The 27,404-nt window shown below is 45.4% G+C and overlaps 2 protein-coding genes across 5 annotated transcripts; one reads left to right on the forward strand and one right to left on the reverse strand.

Annotated features, from left to right (window-relative positions):
• Nucleotides 1-7,616, reverse strand: LOC116370087 (mitoferrin-2-like; the record flags this gene model as incomplete). Its single annotated transcript, XM_031819694.1, has 3 exons — nucleotides 7,247-7,616; nucleotides 1,077-1,305; nucleotides 1-146 (listed from the first exon to the last, which is right to left on the reverse strand). Coding segments are annotated over exons 1-3 (720 nt in total), but the record flags the coding sequence as incomplete, so codon positions are not given.
• On the forward strand, nucleotides 7,357-27,404 carry LOC109878244 (ectonucleoside triphosphate diphosphohydrolase 7). 4 transcript variants are annotated; one of them, XR_004208705.1, is made up of 14 exons: nucleotides 7,896-8,558; nucleotides 10,165-10,273; nucleotides 10,885-11,064; nucleotides 11,298-11,503; nucleotides 12,555-12,705; nucleotides 12,878-12,981; nucleotides 13,223-13,282; nucleotides 15,301-15,452; nucleotides 15,968-16,134; nucleotides 20,564-20,888; nucleotides 21,468-21,553; nucleotides 24,610-24,771; nucleotides 24,850-26,122; nucleotides 26,240-27,404. XR_004208705.1 is itself a non-coding variant. In XM_031819691.1 (13 exons), exons 2-13 carry the CDS (start codon nucleotides 10,266-10,268, stop codon nucleotides 25,064-25,066), a joined length of 1,818 nt encoding a protein of 605 aa, XP_031675551.1. In that variant the 5' UTR covers nucleotides 7,357-8,558; nucleotides 10,165-10,265; the 3' UTR covers nucleotides 25,067-27,404. The 4 variants fall into 4 exon arrangements, 3 of the variants coding, with proteins under 3 accessions (XP_031675551.1, XP_031675552.1, XP_031675553.1); XM_031819691.1 differs by having other exon boundaries at nucleotides 7,357-8,558; nucleotides 24,850-27,404; XM_031819692.1 differs by having other exon boundaries at nucleotides 7,896-8,640; nucleotides 24,850-27,404.

The raw sequence follows: 27,404 nt of genomic DNA on the forward strand, positions 1-27,404 counted from the left end.
ACAGTACGCACACACACAGTACGCACACACACAGTACGCACACACACAGTACGCACACACACAGTACGCACACACACACACAGTTTTACCTTCTGCTGGGTTCATGATTGCATCATGGAGTACAGTGGCCATGCAGCCTGCCATTCCTGTTAAAAGAGACAGCAGAGGGTAGAGAGATGGTTGGTTACCAGTGCAGTAAGACCAACACACAGCAGTAGAGAGATGGTTGGTTACCAGTGTAGTAAGACAAACACACAGCAGTAGAGAGATGGTTGGTTACCAGTGCAGTAAGACCAACACACAGCAGTAGAGAGATGGTTGGTTACCAGTGCAGTAAGACAAACACACAGCAGTAGAGAGATGGTTGGTTACCAGTGCAGTAAGACCACACACAGCAGTAGAGAGATGGTTGGTTACCAGTGCAGTTAGACAAACACACAGCAGTAGAGAGATGGTTGGTTACCAGTGCAGTAAGACCACACACAGCAGTAGAGAGATGGTTGGTTACCAGTGCAGTAAGAAACACACAGCAGTAGAGAGATGGTTGGTTACCAGTGCACTAAGACCAACAACAACACAGTAGAGAGATGGTTGGTTACCAGTGCAGTAAGACAAACACACAGCAGTAGAGGATTGTTGGTTACCAGTGTAGTAAGACCAACACACAGCAGTAGAGAGATGGTTGGTTACCAGTGCAGTAAGATAAACAACAGCAGTAGAGAGATGGTTGGTTACCAGTGCAGTAAGACAAACACACAGCAGTAGAGAGATGGTTGGTTACCAGTGCAGTAAGACCCACACACAGCAGTAGAGAGATGGTTGGTTACCAGTGCAGTTAGACAAACACACAGCAGTAGAGAGATGGTTGGTTACCAGTGCAGTAAGACCAACACACAGCAGTAGAGAGATGGTTGGTTACCAGTGCAGTAAGACAAACACACAGCAGTGGATGCTGCAACTTTCCTTCATTTGTCGGTCTCTCAGTGACCGTTGGTTAAATTAACAACATTGCTAATACCTCTAAGGTACAGTATGTATGTCAATGTCTCAGGGAATGTGTGGCTGTAACACCGTACCATTAGCAAAGTGGCTGTTAGCTCCCGGGTGGACCACGTTGCTGAGTGAGAACTTGAGTTTCTCATAACAGGCAAAGTACAGAGCATGGGCTGGCCCCGCCCCTATCGCCATGACGTTCAGCCCCCTCACAGGTCGCCACACCCCCTCGGTACGCACGATCTGACGTAGCGCGTCCATCACGTTACGGTAACGCGCCCCCGGCTCGGGCTGCAGGCTCTGCATCCGCGTCTGGAGGGGGAGGGGGAGGGAGAGCGAGGCAGAGAAAGAGAGAGGGAGAGAGAGAGAAGACAAGGGGGGATAAAAGGGGGGAGGAGAGTACAAAAATAATGTAGAAGAGGGGCGGGAGAGAGAAACGAGAGGAAAGGGCATCAATGCATGGTCAATCAACTCTTTCAAAGTTCAGCTAATTAGTGGGTCAAGTGATAAGTAAGAGAGCAGTCACAGTGCAGTTCACCAGGTGCCAATACACTAGACATTTCTCTGTATACCCTACAGTATGTTCTGTTTACTGGCTCAAAGTCAGTTAGGTAGATAGATGCATCACAATGCCAAGACATAATAACTAGGCCTGAGGCGACTGGGTTCCACCCTTCCTCTGTCAACAGGGCACCAGTCCACTGTGTCACAACAGAATAATGCTCTGTATGGGAAGGATGGAGCAATAACCAAACTTCTGAGATTGCATCAAGAGTAGAATAGCCTCCTTTATCCAATCACAGAGGACACCAAGATGGAAGGGTGGGGAAATGACTTCTGGAGGGCAGGGATGGAAATTCCCACTCATGACAACACACACTTCTGGGAAACGGAAAGTCAGAATGAATGTGGAAGAACAGTGTTTTGTTATATATATATAACACAAGGCTCTACTTTCATTGTTTCCAAAGTGGTTGTAGGTGTTTTATTTTGCAGCGACAGATCACACAGGCCTTACATTTTAAAGGCCCTTTCTGCACCTCACCAATTCTCAGAACCAATACAACCGTGTTAGATAGACCTCCACCACAGTCTGTCCTTGGCATCCCACTCCAACCCAAGGTTACTAGAAACACTGAGCTAACAGTCAACACCATCTCTACACAATCACACGTACTACCATGTTATTTCCATTTTACTGCCCTGTTCGTTTTCACATGCGGCGTCATCTACGCCCTGTGGAAGTTGCAGTGCACACACACACACACACACAACGCAAACATAGCACACCGTGTGCTATGTTTGCGTTGTGTCTACAGCAACAATGGTTCACTTTCATCCCCCACTCCTCTTCAGGAAATGTAACATCAGAACACACCCGGTTGCATAACGTTCATGTGACCAGACTTAGCACTACCCTGGTATAGACAGACCCCTGAGAGTCCAGCTTCAGGGGGAAATGAAAGGATAGGAGTTAACTTCCCCTGGGAAAGCCCCCCCTTTCTGAATTATTTCTTGCCCTCTCTCTTTCCCACCCTCGTCTCTCTGGTCCCCCTCGTCTCTCTGGTCCCCCTCGTCTCTCTGGTCCCCCTCGTCTCTCTGGTCCCCCTCGTCTCTCTGGTCCCCCTCGTCTCTCTGGTCCCCCTCGTCTCTCTGGTCCTCCTCGTCTCTCTTTCCCGCCCTCGTCTCTCTTTCCCGCCCTCGTCTCTCTGGTCCCCCTCGTCTCTCTGGTCCCCCTCGTCTCTCTGGTCCCCCTCGTCTCTCTGGTCCCCCTCGTCTCTCTGGTCCCCCTTGTCTCTCTGGTCCTTCTCGTCTCTCCACTATGTTGAGAAGCCCTAGATGTGCAGTCCAGTCAGGCCACAGGCCCCTGCAGCAACAGAGTACAGTACACAGGACGGGGAAACCAGCTCAACATATTACTGGTCTTCTCTCCTGTATGAGAAACCTTGTATCCCAAATGTCACCCTGTTGCATAGCCTATATTTCAGTACCTCTGACTGGAGACCTACTGTAAGGGCCTTGGTCAAGTAGAGCACTATAGAAGGAATATGGTGTCATTTGGGATGCACACAAAAACAGTGTTTGGCCTTGTCTTGTGAGGAAAGTCATGGTTGTCGTGGCTGCCATTGACACTTCATGTTGGTTTATACTCAACTCAAGCGCTCATGGTTGTTATAACACTCATCCTCATGGCTCAGAACAGGGTGACTGTGTCCTAAATGGCACCCACAGGCCAGTGTTACAGCACCCTGTACCCTGAATAGTGCACTACTTTTGACCAGAGTCCTATGGCACTACAAAAGGAATACACTGCCATTTGAGACAGAGAGAGACAGTGACACACCTTGTAAAAAGGTCCCAGCAGCAATGAGGAAACAGCGAGAGATGGGAAAGAAGAGGCGTCAACGCGAGTTCCTTTATTTAACCACGAGTGACGTCTGTCAGAGTACCGTTTCAACAAGGCAGGACTCTGGGCTGGGAAATCAACCAGATCAAATGAGGAAGTAGTGGTCTCTAACTAGCCCATGAACACCAGTATCAGCCTTACAGCAACCCAATGACTTGAGACATGTCCCTAGTAAATGAGTGACAGGAAAGTGTGCAACAGTCCAGATTGATCCTGAAAAGGTCAGGACAGTGAAAATACAGTGCCTTGCCTTCAGACAGTATTCACACCCCTGGACTATTCACACATTTTGTTGTACTACAGCCTCAACTTAAAATGGATTCAAATGTAGATGTTGTGTCACTGGCCTTCACACACACACACAATATCCCAGAATGTAAAAGTGGAAATATTATATAAAATATAAAAATGTGCTTCAGTCACATAATAAAGTTGCATGGACTTAAACAATGTGCATAATAGTGTTTAACGTGATTTATGAAAGACTACCTCATCTCTGTACCCCACACATACAGGTGGAAGGTCCCTCAGTCAAGCAGTGAATTTCAAACACTGATTCAACTACAAAGACCAGGGAGGTTTTCCAATGCCTCACAAAGAAGGGCCCCTATTGGTAGATGGGTACAAAAAAGAAGAAAAGCAGACATTGAATATCCTTTTGAGCCTGGTGAAGTTATGAATTACACTTTGGATGATGTATCAGTAGACCCAGTCACTACAAAGACACTTCCTTCTCAGTTGCCGGAGACGAAGGTAACCGCTCGGGGATTTCACCATGAGGCCAACGGTGACTTTAAAACAGGTGCAGAGGTTAACGGCTGTGATGGGAGAAAACTGAAGATGGATCAACAAACTTGTAGTTACTCCACAATACTAACCGAAATGACAGAGTGAAAAGAAGGATGCCTGTACAGAATGTAATAATCCAAAACATGCATCCTGTTTGCAATACGGCACTAAAGTAAAACTGCAAAAAAATGTGGCAATGAAATGAACTGTATGTCCATAATATAAAGTGTTAAGTTTGGGGCAAATCCATCACAACACATCCCTCACTGAGTACCACTTTCAAGCATGGTGGTGGCTACATCATGTTATGGGTATGCTTGTCATCGGCAAGGATCAGGGAGTTTTTGGGGGGATAAAGCTAAAGCTGAATAGAGCTAAGCACAAGCAAAAACCTATAGGAAAACCCGATTCAGTCTGCTGAGAGACCAATTCACCTTTCAGCAGGACAATAACCTAAAACACAAGGACAAATATACACTGGAGTTGCTTACCAAGATGATATAGAATGTTCCGGAGTGGCCTAGTTACAGTTTTGACTTAAAAATCATCTTGAAAATCTATGGCAAGTCTTGAAAATGGCTGTCTAGCAATGATAAACAACCAATTTGACTGAGCTGGAGACGTTTTTCATAATACATGCTCTTAGAGACCCAGAAAGACACACAGCTGTAATTACAGCCAAATGTCAGTCTAACATTTATTGACTCAGTGGTGTGTCTACTTATGTAAATGAGATATTTATGCATTTCATTTTCAATACATTTGCAAACATCTCTAAGAACATGTTTCACTTTGTGAATATGGGGTATTGTGTGTAAATGGGTGAGAATAAAATGATTAAATACATTTTGAATTCAGTCTAACAACAAAATGTGGAATAAACCAAGGGGTATGAATTATTCCTGAATGCATTGTAAAAAAAAAAGTGTACATTTATTTTACCTTTATTTAACTAGGCAAGTCAGTTAAGAACAAATTCTTATTTTCAATGACGGCCTAGGAACAGTGGGTTAAATGCCTGTTAAGGGGCAGAACGACAGATTTGTACCTTGTCAGCTCGGGGATTTTGAACTTGCAACCTTCTGGTTACTAGTCCAACGCTCTAACCACTAGGCTACCCTGCCGCCCCAGGTGTGACGGGCCTTATGGTTGGCCAGGGCTCCAAAGCTTTCAGCCATTAATAACTGATATAAGGCAGACTGCTCAGAGCCAAAAGCAGAGACCACAGTATACAGTGGTAGTATGGGACAGTGGTATTCTAGACCAAAGGGTATGTATGGGTGTACCATGGTTGTACAGGACAGGGGTATTCTAGATCAAAGGGTATGTATGGGTGTACCATGGTTGTACAGGACAGGGGTGGAAGCTTGAAGCCCGTGGAAGTCAGACTCTTACAGGATTCTTTATTAAAGGGCCAGTGCAGTCAAAATATGTTGTTTCCCTGTGTTTTACATCATATTGTACAGCAGCTGATGAAACTAACACCATAAAAAAACTAAGTTATTTCATGATAGTGCTGGTTGAAAATACAATCAAAATACAATCTAGCATTAGAATGTACAGTACTAGAGGCCACCAAAGTAGGCAGAAATAAAAAGCTTAGCACCCCGAGCCCAGGGGAGCCTGCCTTGCTACTTTTTCTATCTGGCTGGCTACTCCATGTTCTTTCTGAAAACACTAGGTATTCTAGACCAAAGGGTGTGTGTGTATCATGATCGTATGGGGCAGGATTATAAGGTAACAGAGGTTATAGGTGTTCAGTTGAGGTTCTCAATCTCACCCTACAACCTATTAATCTGTCCAGGTGGTGAGAGATCAGGGGTGAGGACAGCCAACTGGTGCCAAACCCTGTTTAAACTCAAACTAGTTGGATCAGTCAGTGGCTGGACAAAGTTCAGATACACAACCTAGCTATGCAAATAGGGCATAGGATGAACCAAAAACTCCATGTTGAGTTGAGAATCAATGGCATCCATTCTATAAAATAGCTAGATTTATCTGCAGCTCTGTTTCAGTGAACCCTCCAGCGGTAATAACTCAAGTAAAAGCTTGTAATCATGTGCAACAACAGCAGCCCAGCTGACATCAGTGAGTAGACAGAGAGGAGTCTATATTGAGTATCTCCAATCCAGGGCCTTGTGACCAACATTCACTTTAACCAACACTAACCAAATACTTTCCCTTCTCCTTGTGGATTATGAAACAAAGTGTTGATTATGCAATGCTCTAGCCTAGCTCGATACAAATATGGATTTGATGACAGCCATAACAACTATGTGCCTTTATAGCCTTTAGCTAGTATTACTGCTACAAAACAAACCTGTGTCATATAGTTAGATTGACAAACTTCAATGCATTATAGTTTGGAGACTAGGAATGTATACAGTGTGAGGCAAGTGTGTACAACTAACTAGGCCCTACATGGGTACATAAGAGCACTTTGTGTGATACTTGGTTAGGAGGCTAACGTTTCATTACACACTTCTCAGTGTACATGTGTGACATAACCTGGCTGGCTCCTCTCCTGTCGGTCAGCTAACATTAGGAAGTTAACTAACGCGGCTAATGATTAACCTTGGCTTAAAAGTACAACTACATTTTAAAAATAACAAACGAGCAGCCTAGATCATTATTTGGCGACATGTCACTTTCACCTTCGCTAGTTAGCAACCTACTCGAGCTCAGGCTTGGGCCTACCAACGGGATGTATGTCAACAACGGCTGAGATTCTGAATAACACCGTTAACTAACACACTAACTTAGTTAGCAATTTAAACAACTGCTGGTGGCTCCTCTGACAACGTACATGTCACCGGGGAATGTGTATATGTGTTATTTTAGCAACACTTGTGTGCAGACGTGCTGTATCTACATAATTAGTTAGCGAACTATTCCTCCCCTCTTTCCATTCTGGAATAATTGTGAACAGCTAACTAGCCTCAGACACCGGTAACTGACGCTACAAGCTTAGCTACATAACAGCAATCAAGCGCCTGGCTAAAGACTTATTTCTTCATGTTGACTAGTTCGTTTTGTATTTAACCTCTGTTCTTTTACCTTAACACAGTCGATGGGATACATTAGGCAGTGTTCCATGATGCCAGCCACGGCGCCGGCTAACATGTGTGTACTGGTGGCTACACCCTGGGGGAGCCCCTCGTAGTCTATTTCGGTCTCCGTAGCAGCCACCGTGGGCTCTGGGGCTGCTCGGAGTTGCAACACCGCAGTAAAGTCCGGTTCCGCTGTTATCCGTGGCGGTGACAGACCACCAACAAACCCCTCCGTAGCATCCAAAATCCTCCCGCCGAGCCATCGAATGTCTGCCCCTGCAGCTCCAGCAGCAACCCCGGCATCGACGCTTGGTGTGTCCACCCGCCTGGACACGAAACCATTCGCTTCCATGCAGATACGATATAGTAAAGTCCAAGCTGCGCGGTTATTCCTCGGTTTCGACACTTTCGCCGCCAATCTCTTGAGGGTTGTCGAGGATAGCTCCAGCCGATAACGGGCCCCACCAGACCGACACTGGCTCAAGGGGAGGCTAAAGTCGGCAAGGGGAATAATGCACTTGGCGGACTGGAGAGGGCTTGTCAGTGAGTCACGCCGGAAACGGTTACATGATTGTGTATTTCACCGGTCAAACATTATGAAATATGGAATGAATCCCAGCGATTGGCTGATTTGCAGTATAATTATTCATAAAATAAGGCGGGAATAGACCAAAGGGGAGGGATGTGGAAGGCTGGCAGTGACAATTTTATAATCTCCATTTTGGTAACCACAGCAGTCACATGTTTTACTGTAGTTGTTTCCGAATCCAGGGTGTGTGTAATCACCACCAAGGTCAATCATTTGATTCAAATGACATCGGCGCTTATTGCTCATTGGGTTTAGTTATATTAAAATGTGTCCCCAACATTGGCTTCGAAGGTCATCACTGTTCTGTCTACTGTGAAATTACTGCGTGAAATGATGCATGACAGGCTCACTGTGCATGCAATGGAAGCAATGCAAGAATGTAAATGTATGCCGATAAATAATATACATCAAAAGATACACAACAGCTATAGATTTTAAACTGACCAATATCAATATGCATTGGTCAAACATGAATGTACAAAACACACGCACCACACGGGGGCATCATTCAGCACATTGGACAGCGACGTGTTCCGTGACGTGTCCACGTCGGCTACCGGAAGCTACGTCATCTGATGGATTTAAAGCTTTTTATTTTATTTTGCTGGATAAAGATTAATCTCGTTCGAAGAAAATTGATTTTTGTCGTTAATCTGTGACTCAGGGGTAGGATCCACCCGTGATTAAAACGACTGGTATGACGTGACGGCCAGTGTTAATTTGTATCAAAGTGAGTATGGAACGGTGACAATGTCACAATGTATGACTATATCTAGCCACCTGGCTACAGCTGTAACATTCACCGGAAGCCGGTTAGTTATCAGTATTGTTGTTCTAGTTTTAGTCAATCCAAATCGCTATGTTAATACAAATTCTCTGCACAGGCCACATATTCATTTTTTGTTAAATTGCATTCAGTGGGTGAATTGAGATTAGTTTAGCTTGTAGAGCTAACAATTTACTGGCAAGTAATACATCTTACATAACGTAAAACACTGTTTAAATAATATATTAACTCGTTGGCAGAGCAACCTGGACTCAGGGGTAGACGTAACATGTGGGGGGGATGTATTAATGTGTGGATGCCCATCATCCATTTCGTATGATATGTTACGAATTGCAATTCGTTAGCTAGGTGGCTAACGTTAGCTAGGCTAGAAGTTAGGGGTAGGCGTAAAGTTAAATGGTACGTGGAAGGGTTAGCTAACATGCAAAGTAGCTAATGGTAGTACGTACTTGCAAGGTTGCCTAAACATCAAACTGTTGCCCTGGTTTCTGCATGGATATTTTGTTTGAAAGAAGTCGCTGTAAAAAAGACTCCATAGTCTCTACAGGCCAGAATGTTGATAAAACATGTATTTGAGGTTACTTTACAGGTTGTCCTTTTGTCGGAAAGTAGTGGGGATCACATGTACACAGTAAAGTATTGTTAAATAAATAAAATACAATTGTTTTGCGGCACTGGTAGGTTCTGTCATGTGTATTTTCCATCTCCTGACGCATTTCATGTGATGCACAAAAATTTAACAGTAGCTGAATGTAACCAAACAGACCAAAGCACATTCCCTCACAGTCAGCTGGAAGTGCTTGTGAAATTTGCCAGCTGATTGCTTGGGACAACATCCGGTCTGTGCTTGACATCCGGTCTGTGCTTGACATTCGGTCTGTGCTTGACATTTGGCCATTGTTGACATTTTGTGCAAGTTGCGTGCGAATTGCGTCTGCATTGAAAATACAAACTCATATACAGACCAGACATATTTAGCCTCAGATTACCTTCTACATAAGGATAAATCAGCAGACAACAGGTAATGTACATTCAAATGAATTTTTTTCAATATTCTGACTTCTGATGGGACTGTTCACAAAAAGTGAGCCTACATGTTAATGTCAAGAAAGGAGTTTACTTCTCGTATTCATAGAGGCTAAAGTTGTCCGTGATGAGATTCGAACGCACAACCTTTGGGTTGCTAGAAGTTCGTGTTCTACACCCACCCTGACCAACCACACTCTTTTCATTTTTTCCTTATGTGACCATACCAAACGTAACATACTCATTTGAGTTGCCTGGATTTTTGTTTACTATGTTATGTCTAGTCTATGAGACCAGTCTGGGCAGAGGTAGGAGGGTGCGTTTCTATTGCACATGCATGTACAGTATCTATTCCTGTTGACACTGCTTTGAACTCAACACATCTAGCTAGTTGGCTGTTCCTTGGTGCCTCTGAATTATGAATGATAGGCCTAGCTACCTACGTTTCATGTCCACAACTAACTTGAAGGGATACGTGGTGACTTTTCTTCTGGCGTGACTATCTCTATGTCCTTCTCTCCAGATCACCAGGGGAAAGCAACACCTGGGTCCACGTAGTACGTTCCCAACCATGAGGAGGTGACAGCCAGATAACTCTGCTGCTAGGTCTTGCTGCTTGGACATATGGCAAGGTAACACACTCTTTATTTGTGGGTTGTATTATTAGCCAATCTAGCTCGAATCTCCACCCGATGGTAGGATAACCATCCATCGAAATACAGGGATATGTCTAGAGCTAGACCAGGGGTAGTATGTCTAGAGCTGGACCAGGGGTGGTGTGTCTAGAGCTGGACCAGGGGTGGTGTGTCTAGAGAGCTGGACCAGGGGTGGTGTGTCTGGAGAGCTGGACCAGGGGTGGTGTGTCTGGAGAGCTGGACCAGGGGTGGTGTGTCCATAAACACTCTTCCCAGGTGGTGGATCAGAGAGGATAAAAAAAAATAGAACAACAAGTGAATCGGCACACTGGTATAATAGTGTTCTCAAAGAACAACGTCTGGACCACAAACTGGTTGTTCTTCAGAAGGACCACGAGGCAACACACTAACTGGACTGCTGTGTTCACGTGATGGCAGGATGTGAACTTCAGCCTGTGTTTAGGTGAAGAGGTCTAATGTTTATGATTGTTTGAAATGTTACCACGGTGTTATGTTATACAGAACTAGTAATGCAATAACTGTGCTTGTCCATGCGTTATGTTGTAATAGGCTATATCTATGAAAGTAATGAAAACCTCCTCCTCCAGGATCACTTTCTCATGCCTGCCAGCCTCCTGGTACTGCAGTGTGTCCTTGCTGTCTCTGGGTTGTGTGCCCAGGCAAAGGGCCTTCTTCCTGGTGTTCCTCACCTGCTCTGCCCTGGTTTTCCTGGGGGTCTACCAGACTGAGCTCTGGGGGCCCCAGCGCCACAGGGGACACGTCAACAAGTGAGTGAGACGTCAGATGAACGGACAGACCGAATGACAAAGAGAGAGCGAGAGACACAGGCGCACACACACACACACACACACACACACACACACACACACACACACACACACACACACACACACCAGGCAAAGTGTTTGCACTACACTACTACTAAGTCAACCCAGACTCTGCATTCATAGTGTATGGTGTCTAACATGTTTCTCTCTCCATCTCCCGCTGTCACCCCTAGATACCTCTCATCTGTGGAGACCATGGAGGCGACTGATGTCACCAACGCAGCTCTAAACTATGGGATCGTGGTGGACTGTGGCAGCAGCGGCTCCAGGGTGTATGTGTACTACTGGCCCCCCCACCATGGAAACCTCCACACCCTGCTGGACATCAGGCAGATGAGGGACCACGACCGCCACCCTGTGGTCAAGAAGATCAAACCTGGTGAGGAAAGAGTGGGGGGGGGGGGTACAATAACAACAGCAGAGAACAACGTAACTGTTGAATGACCAGGAGAAAAGGATGTGATCCTCGCCAATGCCGTTGCCACATCACAGCAGAAACTATTTGTCTTTACTCTGTCAGATGCCCCTCTACCTCTTTACCTCTGGTACAGGGAGAGCTAACATACAGTAGCTAGTTACCGGTAACTGCCAAAATACAGGAAGCGCCAACAGAAAGTGCCTTAGTAGGGCTTTGAGCCATTACAACTGCCAGAACAGATTCTACAATCTGTGTCTGGAACTCTACTGGAGGGATCTTCCATTAGAAATTCCTTCATTTGATGTTTTGGGTGGTGGTGGAAAATGTCTCCGATGCAACCCAAGAATCTCCCATAAGTGTTCAATTGGGTTGAGATCTGAACACACACACACTTTAAACACACTAAGCTCCTTTTGGACCCCTTTCTCAATGTCCCTGAGATCCTTTTTTTCTAGCCATGGTAGCCAAAATAATGAGCAACTGGGTGTTTTTCTACATGACCCTAAGCATGATGGGTTGTTAATTGCTTAATTAACTCAGGAACCACACTTGGGTGGAAGCACCTGCTTTCAGTATACTTTGTGTCCCTCATGTCTTTCCTTTTTATTCTGGGAGTTACCTACATGTTCACCGTGTAGGGGCGTGGCACCCCAGAAGAAGATAGTTGTTGTCATACAGTGTGGAGGGTTTCTACCTGTTTTCCCATGTTATCAGGCCACATGTCCTCAACCTGCTCCTTATCTCAACATTCTTTCCATTACCCCCTATTGGCCTGATACCTGAACACACTGGGACCGGGGACCGAGTGGGACCGGGGACTGAGTGGGACCACAATTGCTAAGCAGTTAGCAGCTGCTTTGTTCCCACTAAATGAACTGTAGAATTGACAGAGAAATAGTGAATCTGCCCTGTTACATCCCAGCCAAGGCCACTGCCTCGTCCTCAACTCAGCTATTGCTAACCTCTCTCTTTTCTCTCTCTCTCTCCTTCCTTTCTCCCCTTTCCTCTCCAGGTATTTCCACCATGGCACTGAGCCCAGCCAAGGCCAGTGACTACCTCCACCCCCTCCTTTCCTTCGCTGCCACCCATGTCCCCAGGAAGAAACACAAGGAGACTCCTCTCTATATCCTCTGTACTGCTGGCATGAGACTGCTGCCTGAGAGGTAGGCCTCAGCCCTCCACCTCCACTTTGTCAGGGTTCAAGGGTCAGCAGGGGGTCAAGCACAGGATCCCCCCCTAGAGATCTGTGGGAGGTTTAGAGCATTGATTTATCATCTCTAACAGTGGTTTAAAAAGTGTTTTTCTCCCCATGTCACCTCCCTCCCTCCCTCCCAGTCAGCAGGCTGCTATCCTGGAGGACCTGGTAAGAGATGTTCCAGTGGAGTTTGACTTCCTGTTCTCCAGCTCCCATGCAGAGGTGATCTCTGGGAAACAGGAAGGTGAGACAGAGAGCTGTGAGCCTGATGGGAATATGGTACAGTTATACCTAGACACTGGTCGGTTCCTGGGATCACCCAAACATACACTGTATGCACCACTAAGTGGCTTTGGATAGAAGTGCCTGCTGAATGTGTTTTATACTGGTGTGAAAAGGCCAAATGGTGTAATTGAACTAATATACTGCACCTGTCCTCTGTGTGCTTTGTGGTGTTAATGTTAACACTGCCTTTCTGCCTGCAGGTGTATATGCATGGATTGGTATTAACTTTGTGTTGGGACGCTTTGACCATGCAGAGTACGGTGAGTGTGAGGTTATGGCTTCGTTGATGATGTCGCTTGTTTGTCCACTGCAAAGGATGAGGCTGGATTTTGTATGGAGTTATGGCTTAGCTGTAGGCCTGAAACATGTCGCTAGCCACCATTTTATAAGGCGTTAGATGCCGTACATGGCGGCTATACCCATGTCTCAAGGTTAGGTTAAGGCCTTCGCAAACGACCATTTTGAGCCATGTTAGGACACGATTTTTGCCGTCCCAAACAAAATGTCCACGTCGTGGGCAAACTCTTAGGTTGTAAACGATTATCGTCCGTCTTGGCTCATTCAGTGCCTCCGGGTCTAGTGAGTAACGCCACGTGCGGCCGTAGGCTCTGACAAAGCTCTAGCAGTGTCAGAATTGATTTGCCTTTATCGTATAGTGTGGCTGGTGTTACGAGCCGATCCCGGTGACTGACCAATAGGAACGCGGCTGGCACGGAGTATGCACACAACACGATTATTGTGAATGTTCAGATGAATATAATAGTTTGATCTAAACATTTAGCCTATATGCGCTGCAAGAAGAACGGTTTTCCTGATAGTCCTGTTTACATGGACACATCTGAAATCAGGCTACCTGATGGCCATTTTCAGCATTTATCAATCATAATAAACGTTCTACCACAGCGACCATGTTATTTTGGATAAGCCTATTTGATTCTGAGTTCAGACATGTAAAGTTTGTATGTGAAAAGTGTGTCTAAGATGCACAGGGGGAGAGCCATGGCGAAAGTAACGCACCCATTTGCTCAGAGAACACAGAAGCTAGAACGCCGTGGTGAAGTCCGCAGGTTCCCAGAGGAGGAGCTCTCTGCAAAACAGCCCCGTCTGAACATGTTTCGCCGTGTTATGAACAAACAGTGGTTTTGAGTGACGTTTAAAAATACCGACCCGGAAGTGTTTTCCGGCTGTGGAGTTGTTAGGGGTTTTAAGGTTCCAAACATATTTATTTTTCTTCACCAATCTAGTGACTAAATGACATCACAGGTTCCAAGTATCATGCTGGCTAGTCTTGTGTGTACGCCTGGGAGAAGTTCCAGGAGAGATGGGTGGGACCAAAGTTACACAATGTAAACTGATGACCTGGAATAAAATCAACTCCACTTCTAAGCACATTGTCTCATCTCCCTCTAGTTCATATTGCTTTTATAATGTCAGCAAAACATTCACGTGACGGAATGTTTGCAAATGATATGACATCATTACAATTCTTGAAAAGAGAGCCGCACACTATAGGAGCTCAGATGCATAAATGTAATTGCCAACGTTTCGACAGCCAGGCTGTCTTCATCAGGGTATAATCATTACAATTCTGCCTTAATCCATTGACTTGACAGATCAGCTTTTCACAAACTTTTATCGGCAGGTTAGTGGTTCAAAATATATCTTATATATATTCTGGTGGTCAGTTACCTTCTGTCAAGCCATGGAAATGTGATGAGCAGGATGATTTTGCCATTTTGTGAAGAGAATGGAGTCGTTTATTCTATCAAGACACGAGAAGCGCCTGACAAGGACTGCTGCAGCGCACCTGATTGGTAGAGCTAATCATGAATAGTCAGTGATTATTGTGAACAACATCTCCTACTACGTACTATTTAAAGTGAGATGAGAAAATGATGGTTAATATAGCTATTATGTGATCCATTTTAGTCCCATTTTTAGTGTTGTGGTTGGTTAATTTTCATAAATTACGAACCTATAGCATTAATTATTCAAATTGACACAAACATGTAATGATGGCTGATGGTACATTTGTTGAAAGAAACAGCGTTCCTTTCGTCCCGGTTCTCCCTTTCAGTTTTCACTGACTCACTTCACTCACATGCGCAGATCAAATACAGAACTGAAGCAAGTTGTCAAATCTGGCCAGGATGATCAATATTTTTATTTGGTAACATTGCGCAGTGTGACATGATAATCGTAAAAGACTGAATCCAACTAGTTGATTATGATGATGAACCAGATTTGACAGCATCTGATGGCTTCTCCATTTTCCTAGAAGATGATGCAATGGTGGAGGTCACTACAGGGTCACAGAACCATCACCCAATTAGCCGGCGGCGTACAGTGGGCATCATGGACATGGGCGGAGCCTCGCTGCAGATAGCCTATGAGGTGCCTAGCGCGGTCCACTTCAGTTCACCTGAACAGGTAAGGAAGGATCCAGCTGAGCGCTCGTATTCTCATTGTATTTGTGTGGTATGACTGGTGGTTGTGTTTACTGGTAGGCCTGACGTTAGGGTTTAGTAAACCACACCATGTATTGGAGATAATGTCTGCGTCCTGATTCTCCACACCAGGGTCGTATTCATTAGGGCACACCGTAGCGAAACGTTTTGTAACGGAAGAAAGAACATGAGCATTTAGTATTGGACACATTCAGGTAGTCCTTCCCTGTTTCCATGTGTTTTCTTCCATTTGGTGCCTTTATGAATCTCCCATTTATCGCAAATAATTTAATACCAAGATCTTTACAAAGCTATTATTCAATGAGTAGGGTGAAGTTGCTACTGATCTTGGGCCAGTTTAGCATTTTCCGCACTAAGGGTTAAGGTTAGAATTGGGAAGGGGAAGCTGACTCTAGATAAGTACCCAGGGGAAACTTCACCCCAGAGCATGATTTTATGGTTGAAGTCATGTATGTGGTTCTCTGTCTCCCTCTACAGGAGGAGTCGGGTAAGAGCCTGCTGGCAGAGTTTAACCTGGGCTGTGATTCAGAGCACACGCAGCACGTCTACCGTGTATATGTCACCACATTCCTGGGCTTCGGGGGGAACATGGCTCGACAGCGCTACGAAGACCAGCTGGTCAACTCCACCATCACCAAGAACAGGTAGGACCGGCAGACACACACACACACACACACACACAGTGCCTATTCAGACCCCTTGGCTATTTTTCTTCATCAATCTACACACAATACCCCATAATGATAACGCCAACAGGTTTTTAGAAATGTTTGCTAAGTTATAAAAAATCAGTGGCGTAAAGTACTTAAGTTGTACTTTAAAAGTATCTTTACTTAAGTCGTTTTTTGGGGTGTCTGTACTTTACTAAAATAATGTACTTTTTACTCCAAACATTTTCCCTGACACCCCAAAGTATTCATTACATTTAGAAAATGGTCCAATTCACACACTTATCAAGAGAACATCCCTGGTCCTCCCCACTGCCTCTGATCTGGAGGACTCACTAAACAGAGAACATCCCTGGTCATCCCTACTGCCTCTGATCTGGTGGACTCATTAAACAGAGAACATCCCTGGTCATCCCTACTGCCTCTGATCTGGTGGACTCATTAAACAGAGAACATCCCTGGTCATCCTTACTGCCTCTGATCTGGTGGACTCATTAAACAGAGAACATCCCTGGTCATCCTTACTGCCTCTGATCTGGTGGACTCACTAAACAGAGAACATCCCTGGTCATCCCTACTGCCTCTGATCTGGAGGACTCACTAAACAGAGAACATCCCTGGTCATCCCTACTGCCTCTGATCTGGTGGACTCATTAAACAGAGAACATCCCTGGTCATCCTTACTGCCTCTGATCTGGTGGACTCACTAAACAGAGAACATCCCTGGTCATCCCTACTGCCTCTGATCTGACGGACTCACTAAACACAAATGCTTCATTTGTAAATGATGTCTGAGTGTATGGGTATGCCCCTGGCTATCCTTAAAGAAAAAAATGGTGCTCGTCTGGTATGCGTAATATAAGGAATCTGAAATGATTTGTTTTTACTTTTGATACTTAAGTATATTTAAAACCAAATAATTTTAGACTTTTCCTCAAGTAGTATTTTACTGGTTGACTGAACTTTTACTTTAGTCATTTTCTATTAAGTTATCTTTACTTCTACTTATGTATGACAATTGGGTACTTTTCTACCACTGTAAAAAAAAAAAAAAAAACATATCACATTTCCATAAGTATTCAGACCCTTTACTCAGTACTTTGTTGAAGCACCTTTGGCAGCAATTACAGCTGGGTATGACTTTACAAGCTTGGCAAACCATTCTTCTCTGCAGATCCTCTCAAGCTCTGTCAGGTTGAATGGGGAGCGTTGTTGCGCAGCTATTTTTAGGTCTCTCCAGAGATGTTCGATTGGGTTCAAGTCTGAACTCTGGCTGGGCCACTCAAGGACATTCGGAGACTTGTCCAGAAGCCACTCCTGCTTTGTCTTGACTGTGTGCTCGGTCGTTTTTATTTAACTATTATTTAACTCGGCAAGTCAGTTAAGAACAAATTCTTATTTACAATGATGACCTACCCCGGCCAAACCCGGACGAAGCTGGGCAAATTGTGCGCCGCCCTATGGGACTCCCAATCACGGCTGGATATGATGCAGCCTGGATTTGAACCCAGTACTGCAGTGACTCCTCTTGAACTGAGATGCGGTGTCTTAGACCACTGCGCCACTCGTTGTCCTCTTGGAAGGTGAAACTTCGCCCCCAGTCTGAGGTCCTGAGTGCTCTGGAGCAGGTTTTCATTAAGGATCTCTCTCTACTTTTCTCTGTTTATCTTTGCCTGGTCTCCCAGTCCCTGCTGCTGAAAAACATCCCCACTGCATGATGCTGCCACCACCATTCTTCACCGTAGGGATGGTGCCAGGTTTCCTCCAGATGTGACGCTTGGCATTCAGGCCGAAAAGTTCAATCTTGGTTTCATCAGACCAGAGAATCTTGTTTCTCATGGTCTTGAGAGTCTTTAGGTGCCTTTTGGCAAACTCCAAGTGGGCTACTGAGGAGTGACTTCCGTCTGGCCACTCTATAATAAAGGCCTGATTGGTGGAGTGCTGCAGCGATGGTTGTTCTTCGGGAAGGTTCTCCCATCTCCAGAGAGGAACTCTAGAGTTCTTGGTCACCTCCCTGACCAAGGCCTTTCTCCCCTGATTGCTTAGTTTGGTGGGGAGGCCACCTCCCTGACCAAGGCCTTTCTCCCCTGATTGCTTAGTTTGGTGGGGAGGCCACCTCCCTGACCAAGGCCTTTCTCCCCTGATAGCTCAGTTTGGTGGGGCGGCCACCTCCCTGACCAAGGCCTTTCTCCCCTGATTGCTTAGTTTGGTGGGGAGGCCAGCTCCCTGACCAAGGCCTTTCTCCTCTGATTGCTTAGTTTGGCGGGGAGGCCAGCTCCCTGACCAAGGCCTTTCTCCCCTGATTGCTTAGTTTGGTGGGGCGGTCACCTCCCTGACCAAGGCCTTTCTCCCCTGATTGCTTAGTTTGGTGGGGCGGTCACCTCCCTGACCAAGGCCTTTCTCCCCTGATTGCTTAGTTTAGTGGGGCGGTCACCTCTCTGACCAAGGCCTTTCTCCCCTGATTGCTTAGTTTGGTGGGGCGGTCACCTCCCTGACCAAGGCCTTTCTCCCCTGATTGCTTAGTTTGGTGGGGCGGTCACCTCTCTGACCAAGGCCTTTCTCCCCTGTTTGCTTAGTTTGGCGGGGAGGCCACCTCCCTGACCAAGGCCTTTCTCCCCTGATTGCTTAGTTTGGCGGGGAGGCCACCTCCATGACCAAGGCCTTTCTCCCCTGATAACTCAGTTTGGTGGGGCGCACCACCTCCCTGACCAAGGCCTTTCTCCCCTGATTGCTTAGTTTGGCGGGCGGTCACCTCCCTGACCAAGGCCTTTCTTCCCTGATAGCTCAGTTTGGTGGGGAGGCCACCTCCCTGACCAAGGCCTTTCTCCCCTGATTGCTTAGTTTGGCGGGGAGGCCACCTCCATGACCAAGGCCTTTCTCCCCTGATTGCTTAGTTTGGCGGGGAGGCCACCTCCATGACCAAGGCCTTTCTCCCCTGATAGCTCAGTTTGGTGGGGAGGCCACCTCCCTGACCAAGGCCTTTCTCCCCTGATTGCTTAGTTTGGCGGGGAGGCCACCTCCATGACCAAGGCCTTTCTCCTCTGATAACTCAGTTTGGTGGGGAGGCCACCTCCCTGACCAAGGCCTTTCTCCCCTGATTGCTTAGTTTGGCAGGGAGGCCACCTCCATGACCAAGGCCTTTCTCCTCTGATAATTCAGTTTGGTGGGGAGGCCACCTCCCTGACCAAGGCCTTTATCCCCTGATTGCTTAGTTTGGCGGGGAGGCCACCTCCATGACCAAGGCCTTTCTCCCCTGATTGCTTAGTTTGGCGGGGAGGCCACCTCCATGACCAAGGCCTTTCTCCCCTGATAGCTCAGTTTGGTGGGGAGGCCACCTCCCTGACCAAGGCCTTTCTCCCCTGATTGCTTAGTTTGGCGAGGAGGCCACCTCCATGACCAAGGCCTTTCTCCTCTGATAACTCAGTTTGGTGGGGAGGCCACCTCCCTGACCAAGGCCTTTCTCCCCTGATTGCTTAGTTTGGCAGGGAGGCCACCTCCATGACCAAGGCCTTTCTCCTCTGATAATTCAGTTTGGTGGGGAGGCCACCTCCCTGACCAAGGCCTTTATCCCCTGATTGCTTAGTTTGGCGGGGAGGCCACCTCCATGACCAAGGCCTTTCTCCTCTGATAACTCAGTTTGGTGGGGCGGTCAGCTCTAGGAAGAGTCTTGGTGTTTCTACATTTCTTCCATTTTAAGAATGATGGAAGCCACTGGGTTTTTGGGGACCTTCAATGCTGCAAACATTTTTTGGTACCCTTCCCCAGATCTGTGACTCGACACAATCCTTTCTCGGAGCTCTGCTGGCAATTCCTTGGACCTCATGTCTTGGTTTTTGCTTTGACGTGCACTGTCAACTGTGGGACCTTATATAGACAGGTTTGTGCCTTTCCAAATCATGTCCAATCAATTGAATTTACCACAGATGGACTCCAGTCAAGTTGTAGAAACATCTCAAGGATGATCAATGGAAACAGGATGCACCAGAGCTCAATTTCGAGTCTCATAGCAAAGGGTCTGAATATTTCTTTATGTGAAAAAGGTATTTCTGTTTTTTATTTTTAATACATTTGCAAACATTTCTAAAAACCTGTTTTCACTTTGTCATTATGGGGTATTGTGTGTAGATTGCTGAGTTTAAAAAATAATAAAAATGAGAATAAGTCTAATGTAACAATGTGGAAAGAGTCAAGGGGTCTGAATACTTACCAAAGGCACTGTACATACATGCATACATACATACACAAAGGCACACGCATATACAGACACTTGCATAAACAGAGGGTCACATTCTTAAATTCATCACCTTCCTACAATTTAATCTCAACACCTTGAGTCTGAGAACTCAATGATTGATTGATCAACTGACTATCCCTTCCTTCGTGACACTTCCTGGTTGTCCTCCAGGCTGACAGGCGATCAGACAGGCATGATGGAAGCCACGCCCCTTGCGGACCCATGCCTCCCTGTCGGCCTATCAGACGTGGTGCGTCGGGACGGCCGTGCGGTCCACCTGAGAGGGCAGGGGGACTGGGCGCGGTGCCAGGGGGCAGTCAGGCCTTTCCTGGGTCTCCACAACGGCACCATGGGATCCCCCAGGGGGGTGTACCAGGCCCCCATCGACTACAGCAACTCAGAGTTCTACGGCTTCTCTGAGTTCTTCTACTGCACTGAGGATGTACTGAGGATGGGGGGACCGTACGACAGCGCTAAGTACTCCAAGGCTGCCACGGTAACCACAGCTCATCATTCTAGAACTTATCATGATCAGATATTCTAGACCTGGGTTACCTGGTCATTACCTAGGCAGGTTAGGTTTCTCCTCACTTAGCCCTCTTGTTCCTGATTTGTATTTATTTATTTGTTTTAAGTCTGGTTTCAACAACAACAAAAAATCCTTTGAAGATGCCTTTCTGTGCACTGCCTAAGAAATCTAAGGGAAAATATTGGTTTTGTGAAAGGCAAGAAAATTGCTTTTGTCATTCTCCTCAAGTTAGCCTGGTACCAGTCTGTTTGTGTCGTCACGCCACTCCTTGTCAGGTTTGGCATGATGAGGAGTTGGAATGATAGCCTGGTACCCGTCTGTTTGTGTCGTCACGCCACTCCTTGTCAGGTTTGGCATGATGAGGAGTTGGAATGATAGCCTGGTACCAGTTGGTTTGTGCTGTCACGCCACTCCTTGTCAGGTTTGGCATGATGAGGAGTTGGAACGATAGCACAAACAGATCTGGGAACAGGCTGTCTTTTAAGCTCTTATATCGCCAAGAGATCTTTCCAGGAGGTAACTCCGTTCTCTCCTGTCTGTCTGCAGGACTATTGTGCCACCAAGTGGTCAACCCTCACCAAGCGTCTGGACAGCAAGCTGTTCTCTAAACAAGCAGACTCCTCCAGACTGAAGTAAGAAACCCTTCAACCCAGTTACCCTGTCTACCACTGTACTCAATATGTCTAATATATATTCATCTGTTACCCCAGTTACCCAGTCTACCACTGTACTCAATATGTCTAATAGATATTCATCTGTAACCCCAGTTACCCAGTCTACCGCTGTACTCAATATGTCTAATAGATATTCATCTGTAACCCCAGTTACCCAGTCTACCGCTGTACTCAATATGTCTAATAGATATTCATCTGTTACCCCAGTTACCCAGTCTACCACTGTACTCAATATGTCTAGTAGATATTCATCTGTAACCCCAGTTACCCAGTCTACCACTGTACTCAATATGTCTAATAGATATTCATCTGTTACCCCAGTTACCCAGTCTACCACTGTACTCAATATGTCTAATAGATATTCATCTGTTACCCCAGTTACCCAGTCTACCACTGTACTCAATATGTCTAATAGATATTCATCTGTAACCCCAGTTACCCAGTCTACCACTGTACTCAATATGTCTAATAGATATTCATCTGTTACCCCAGTTACCCAGTCTACCACTGTACTCAATATGTCTAATAGATATTCATCTGTAACCCCAGTTACCCAGTCTACCACTGTACTCAATATGTCTAATAGATATTCATCTGTTACCCCAGTTACCCAGGCTACCACTGTACTCAATGTCTAATAGATATTCATCTACTACCATCAGTTACCCAGTCTACCGCTGTACTCAATATGTCTAATAGATATTCATCTGTAACCCCAGTTACCCAGTCTACCACTGTACTCAATATGTCTAATAGATATTCATCTGTTACCCAGTCTACCACTGTACTCAATATGTCTAATAGATATTCATCTGTAACCCCAGTTACCCAGTCTACCACTGTACTCAATATGTCTAATAGATATTCATCTGTTACCCAGTCTACCGCTGTACTCAATATGTCTAATAGATATTCATCTGTAACCCCAGTTACCCAGTCTACCGCTGTACTCAATATGTCTAATAGATATTCATCTACTACCATCTGTAAACCCAGTTACCCAGTCTACCACTGTACTCAATATGTCTAATAGATATTCATCTGTAACCCCAGTTACCCAGTCTACCACTGTACTCAATATGTCTAATAGATATTCATCTGTTACCCAGTCTACCGCTGTACTCAATATGTCTAATAGATATTAATCTGTAACCCCAGTTACCCAGTCTACCACTGTACTCAATATGTCTAATAGATATTCATCTGTAACCCCAGTTACCCAGGCTACCACTGTACTCAATATGTCTAATAGATATTCATCTACTACCATCTGTAAACCGTTACCCAGTCTACCACTGTACTCAATATGTCTAATAGATATTCATCTGTAACCCCAGTTACACAGGCTACCACTGTACTCAATATGCCTAATAGATATTCATCTACTACCATCTGTAAACCCAGTTACCCAGTCTACCACTGTACTCAATATGTCTAATAGATATTCATCTACTACCATCTGTAAACCCAGTTACCCAGTCTACCACTGTACTCTATGTCTAATAGATATTCATCTACTACCATCTGTAAACCCAGTTACCCAGTCTACCACTGTACTCAATATGTCTAATAGATATTCATCTGTAACCCCAGTTACCCAGTCTACCACTGTACTCAATATGCCTAATAGATATTCATCTACTACCATCTGTAAACCCAGTCACCCAGTCTACCACTGTACTCAATATGCCTAATAGATATTCATCTACTACCATCTGTAAACCCAGTTACCCAGTCTACCACTGTACTCAATATGTCTAATAGATATTCATCTGTAACCCCAGTTACCCAGGCTACCACTGTACTCAATATGCCTAATAGATATTCATCTACTACCATCTGTAAACCCAGTCACCCAGTCTACCACTGTACTCAATATGCCTAATAGATATTCATCTACTACCATCTGTAAACCCAGTTACCCAGTCTACCACTGTACTCAATATGTCTAATAGATATTCATCTGTAACCCCAGTTACCCAGGCTACCACTGTACTCAATATGCCTAATAGATATTCATCTACTACCATCTGTAAACCCAGTCACCCAGTCTACCACTGTACTCAATATGCCTAATAGATATTCATCTACTACCATCTGTAAACCCAGTTACCCAGTCTACCACTGTACTCAATATGTCTAATAGATATTCATCTGTAACCCCAGTTACCCAGGCTACCACTGTACTCAATATGCCTAATAGATATTCATCTACTACCATCTGTAAACCCAGTCACCCAGTCTACCACTGTACTCAATATGCCTAATAGATATTCATCTACTACCATCTGTAAACCCAGTTACCCAGTCTACCACTGTACTTAATATGTCTAATAGATATTCATCTGTAACCCCAGTTACCCAGGCTACCACTGTACTCAATATGCCTAATAGATATTCATCTACTACCATCTGTAAACCCAGTCACCCAGTCTACCACTGTACTCAATATGCCTAATAGATATTCATCTACTACCATCTGTAAACCCAGTTACCCAGTCTACCACTGTACTCAATATGTCTAATAGATATTCATCTGTAACCCCAGTTACCCAGGCTACCACTGTACTCTATGTCTAATAGATATTCATCTGTAACCCCAGTTACCCAGTCTACCTCTGTACTCAATATGTCTAATAGATATTCATCTGTTACCCAGTCTACCGCTGTACTCTAATAGATATTCATCTGTAACCCCAGTTACCCAGTCTACCTCTGTACTCAATATGTCTAATAGATATTCATCTGTTACCCAGTCTACCGCTGTACTCAATATGTCTAATAGATATTCATCTGTAACCCCAGTTACCCAGGCTACCACTGTACTCAATATGTCTAATAGATATTCATCTGTAACCCCAGTTACCCAGTCTACCTCTGTAATCAATATGTCTAATAGATATTCATGTACTACCATCTGTCTGGAAATGCCTATCTAATAAAAATGGAATGTGTATTGTGCATACCTTACCTCAGCATACCTCACCTCATCAACCACCTCTCTCCCTGTCCAGGTACCAGTGTTTTAAGTCAGCCTGGATGTTCCAGGTGCTCCACTCAGGCTTCAGGTTCCCTAAGGACTACCCCAGCCTGAAGACTGCTCAGCTGGTCTATGACAAGGAGGTGCAGTGGACCCTGGGAGCCATCCTGTTTAAGACACGCTTCCTGCCTCTCAGGTCAGTAGGCACTTCTTGTGTGCCTGTCTGTCTGTGTCTGTCTGTTATTAATCCATCTCTCTCTCTCCTCTCTAACAGGGACCTCCAGGCAGAGTCATTTAAACAGGGCCACTCCAACTGGCTGCGTTCCTCCTTCGTCTACAACCACTACCTGTTTTTTGCCTGTATCCTGGTGGTCCTGCTGGCCATTCTACTGTACATCCTCCGCCTCCGCAGGATCCACCAGCGAGAACAGAGGCAGGCAGAGGCCCTGGACCTGCTCTGGGTGGAGGAGGGGGAGGCTCTTCTGGCCTGATCCAGGATCAGTTTAGACTCTGAATCTTTCTTGACCTGAGGCCTTGGGTGTGGGGGGGTTACTGATCTAGGATGAGTCGAGATGCTCTCAGTAACTGGTGTTCATAGCCTGGTATGCACAGCTCTAGGATCAACCTTTCACCCTCTGAGTTGTAAGCTTGACTGGTGCTCTATTTGTTAAGAGGCACTGATCTAGGATCAGATTATCAACCCGCAAATCATGACCTTGACTGGGACCAACGCCCTGTTGGGACAATGATCTAGGACCAGCTTAGTCACGCTGAATCATAACGTTGACTATTGGCTAGAAATGCAATAGCAACGTCATCCTACAACAGGTTTTAATTATGGGGGTGCTGGACACTCCCGTTTCTTTAACAGATATCAACGTTGACCTGGCCGTGAGCACCCTCGTAAAATAAAATATCAACCAAGGTCCAAATCACTATTTATAGTAACCTCTGACCTAGAGTGTTGATGTAAACATAAGTAGGAGGGGCCATGGAACCGGAACCTTCAAAAGGGGGAGGAGAATTGCAGGATGTGGGTGAAACCTCATGAAGGGAGAACTAGATCGTTAAAACAACGAAACAGGAGAATCCCAACAGGTGAACGACTGAGGACCGAGCCTTTCTATTGGAGATAATTCACTGTTGCAGAGGGACATTTTGTGTGAAGGAAGGTGAAGCTAGACGTTTGAGGCTGAAGTTGCCCTTAACCACAGATCTAGAATCAAGTAACCTACTCCTAATCCTAACCTTAACCATGAGGGGGATGCAAATAAAATCTGACCCTGTATCTGTGGTTAGTGGTAACTTCTAGCTACTTTTTGATGAAAAGGGTGCCTCTATGATTGTCTGTTTTGGACAGTATTGTAACCATGATGATAGTTTCTATCTGACCAGTATACTTCCTGTAAATCTCACAAACAGGAAGTGCATTAATTCCTTAATAATCCCACTGTGGGAATGCTTTTGTATTGAAAAGCTACAATGAGGAATCAAACATGGGGTGGCAGGTAGCCTAGTGGTTAGAGCTTTGGGCCAGTAACCAGCAGGTAGCCTAGTGGTTAGAGCGTCGGGCCAGTAACCAGCAGGGAGCCTAGTGGTTAGAGCGTCGGGCCAGTAACCAGCAGGTAGCCTAGTGGTTAGAGCGTCGGGCCAGTAACCAGCAGGTAGCCTAGTGGTTAGAGCTTTGGGCCAGTAACCGAAAGGTTGCTTGATCGAATCCCCGAGCTGACAAGGTAAAAATCTGTCGTTCTGCCCCTGAACAAGCAGTTAACTCACGCCGAAAGACGTGGATTTAGATTATGGCAGCCCCCCGTACCTCTCAGATTCAGAGGGGTTGGGTTAAATGTGGAAGACATTTCAGTTGAATGCATTCGGTTGTACAACTGACTAGGTTTCCCCCTTTCCCTTCTCAAACAATTTATTACAGCGGTTCATTGAATGTCCTTAACGTTTTTAACTATTTGTTTTGGTGCTGGGAACAGATTGTTCTGAGCCAGTTATGTTGATGACAAGCTAGGAGTGAAACGGGTTGTCAGTGTTTAATGGATTGTAGTTGATGCCTTCTGATTGCATTGTGTTGAACTGTGGTACACACACACACACACACACACACAACTGAACTCCAAGTTGTGTGTTACGATGGGTCTATGTCAGACTGTCAATGTTAGTTACCACCAGCTCCTCACCTGCCCTGTACTGTAAATATCCAATCAGACATCACTATCGGTCTGCTCTACTCCTCTTGATAATGTTGGGAGGTATTGCTGCTGTTAAATGAGATGCATTGAATTGCTAATCAAAGGAGCTATCTTGTTATTTTGAGGCTGTATAATTTGAGTCGTCACAATGCAAGTGGAAGTGTAGCGTCAGTGATTTTAATGTCAATTCATCACACTTCCTTTTGGCTTTGGACTCTTTCTCTGGCTGAAACCTTCAGTGCAGCATTTGAATGGGGTCTTATACCTTCCCTCGGTTTGACCCGTTTGTTTTGTTAAAATGTACAAGAGGAAGGGGCCTCTAATTGTTGCAGCTCTATTTTGACTCTTCCTAAAGAAGGACCAATGATCAACTGGACCAAGTTTGTGTTCCAAATGGCACCCTATTCCCTATATAGTGCACTACGTTAGAGTGGGGCCCTATTCCCTATATAGTGCACTACTTTAGAGCAGGTCCCATAGGGCTTGGGTTAAAAGTATTGCACAATGTAGTAAATAGGGTGCCATTTGGGACATAATCCTAACTGTCTTGTCGGTCTCTTATTGAGGAAAAATAACTACATGGATGTGGGAAACAAACATCTGTTTTAAATAAATCAATGTTTTAAAACAT

This window comes from Oncorhynchus kisutch, unplaced genomic scaffold, assembly GCF_002021735.2.
Source record: "Oncorhynchus kisutch isolate 150728-3 unplaced genomic scaffold, Okis_V2 scaffold2443, whole genome shotgun sequence".
Taxonomy (NCBI): Eukaryota; Metazoa; Chordata; class Actinopteri; order Salmoniformes; family Salmonidae; genus Oncorhynchus; species Oncorhynchus kisutch.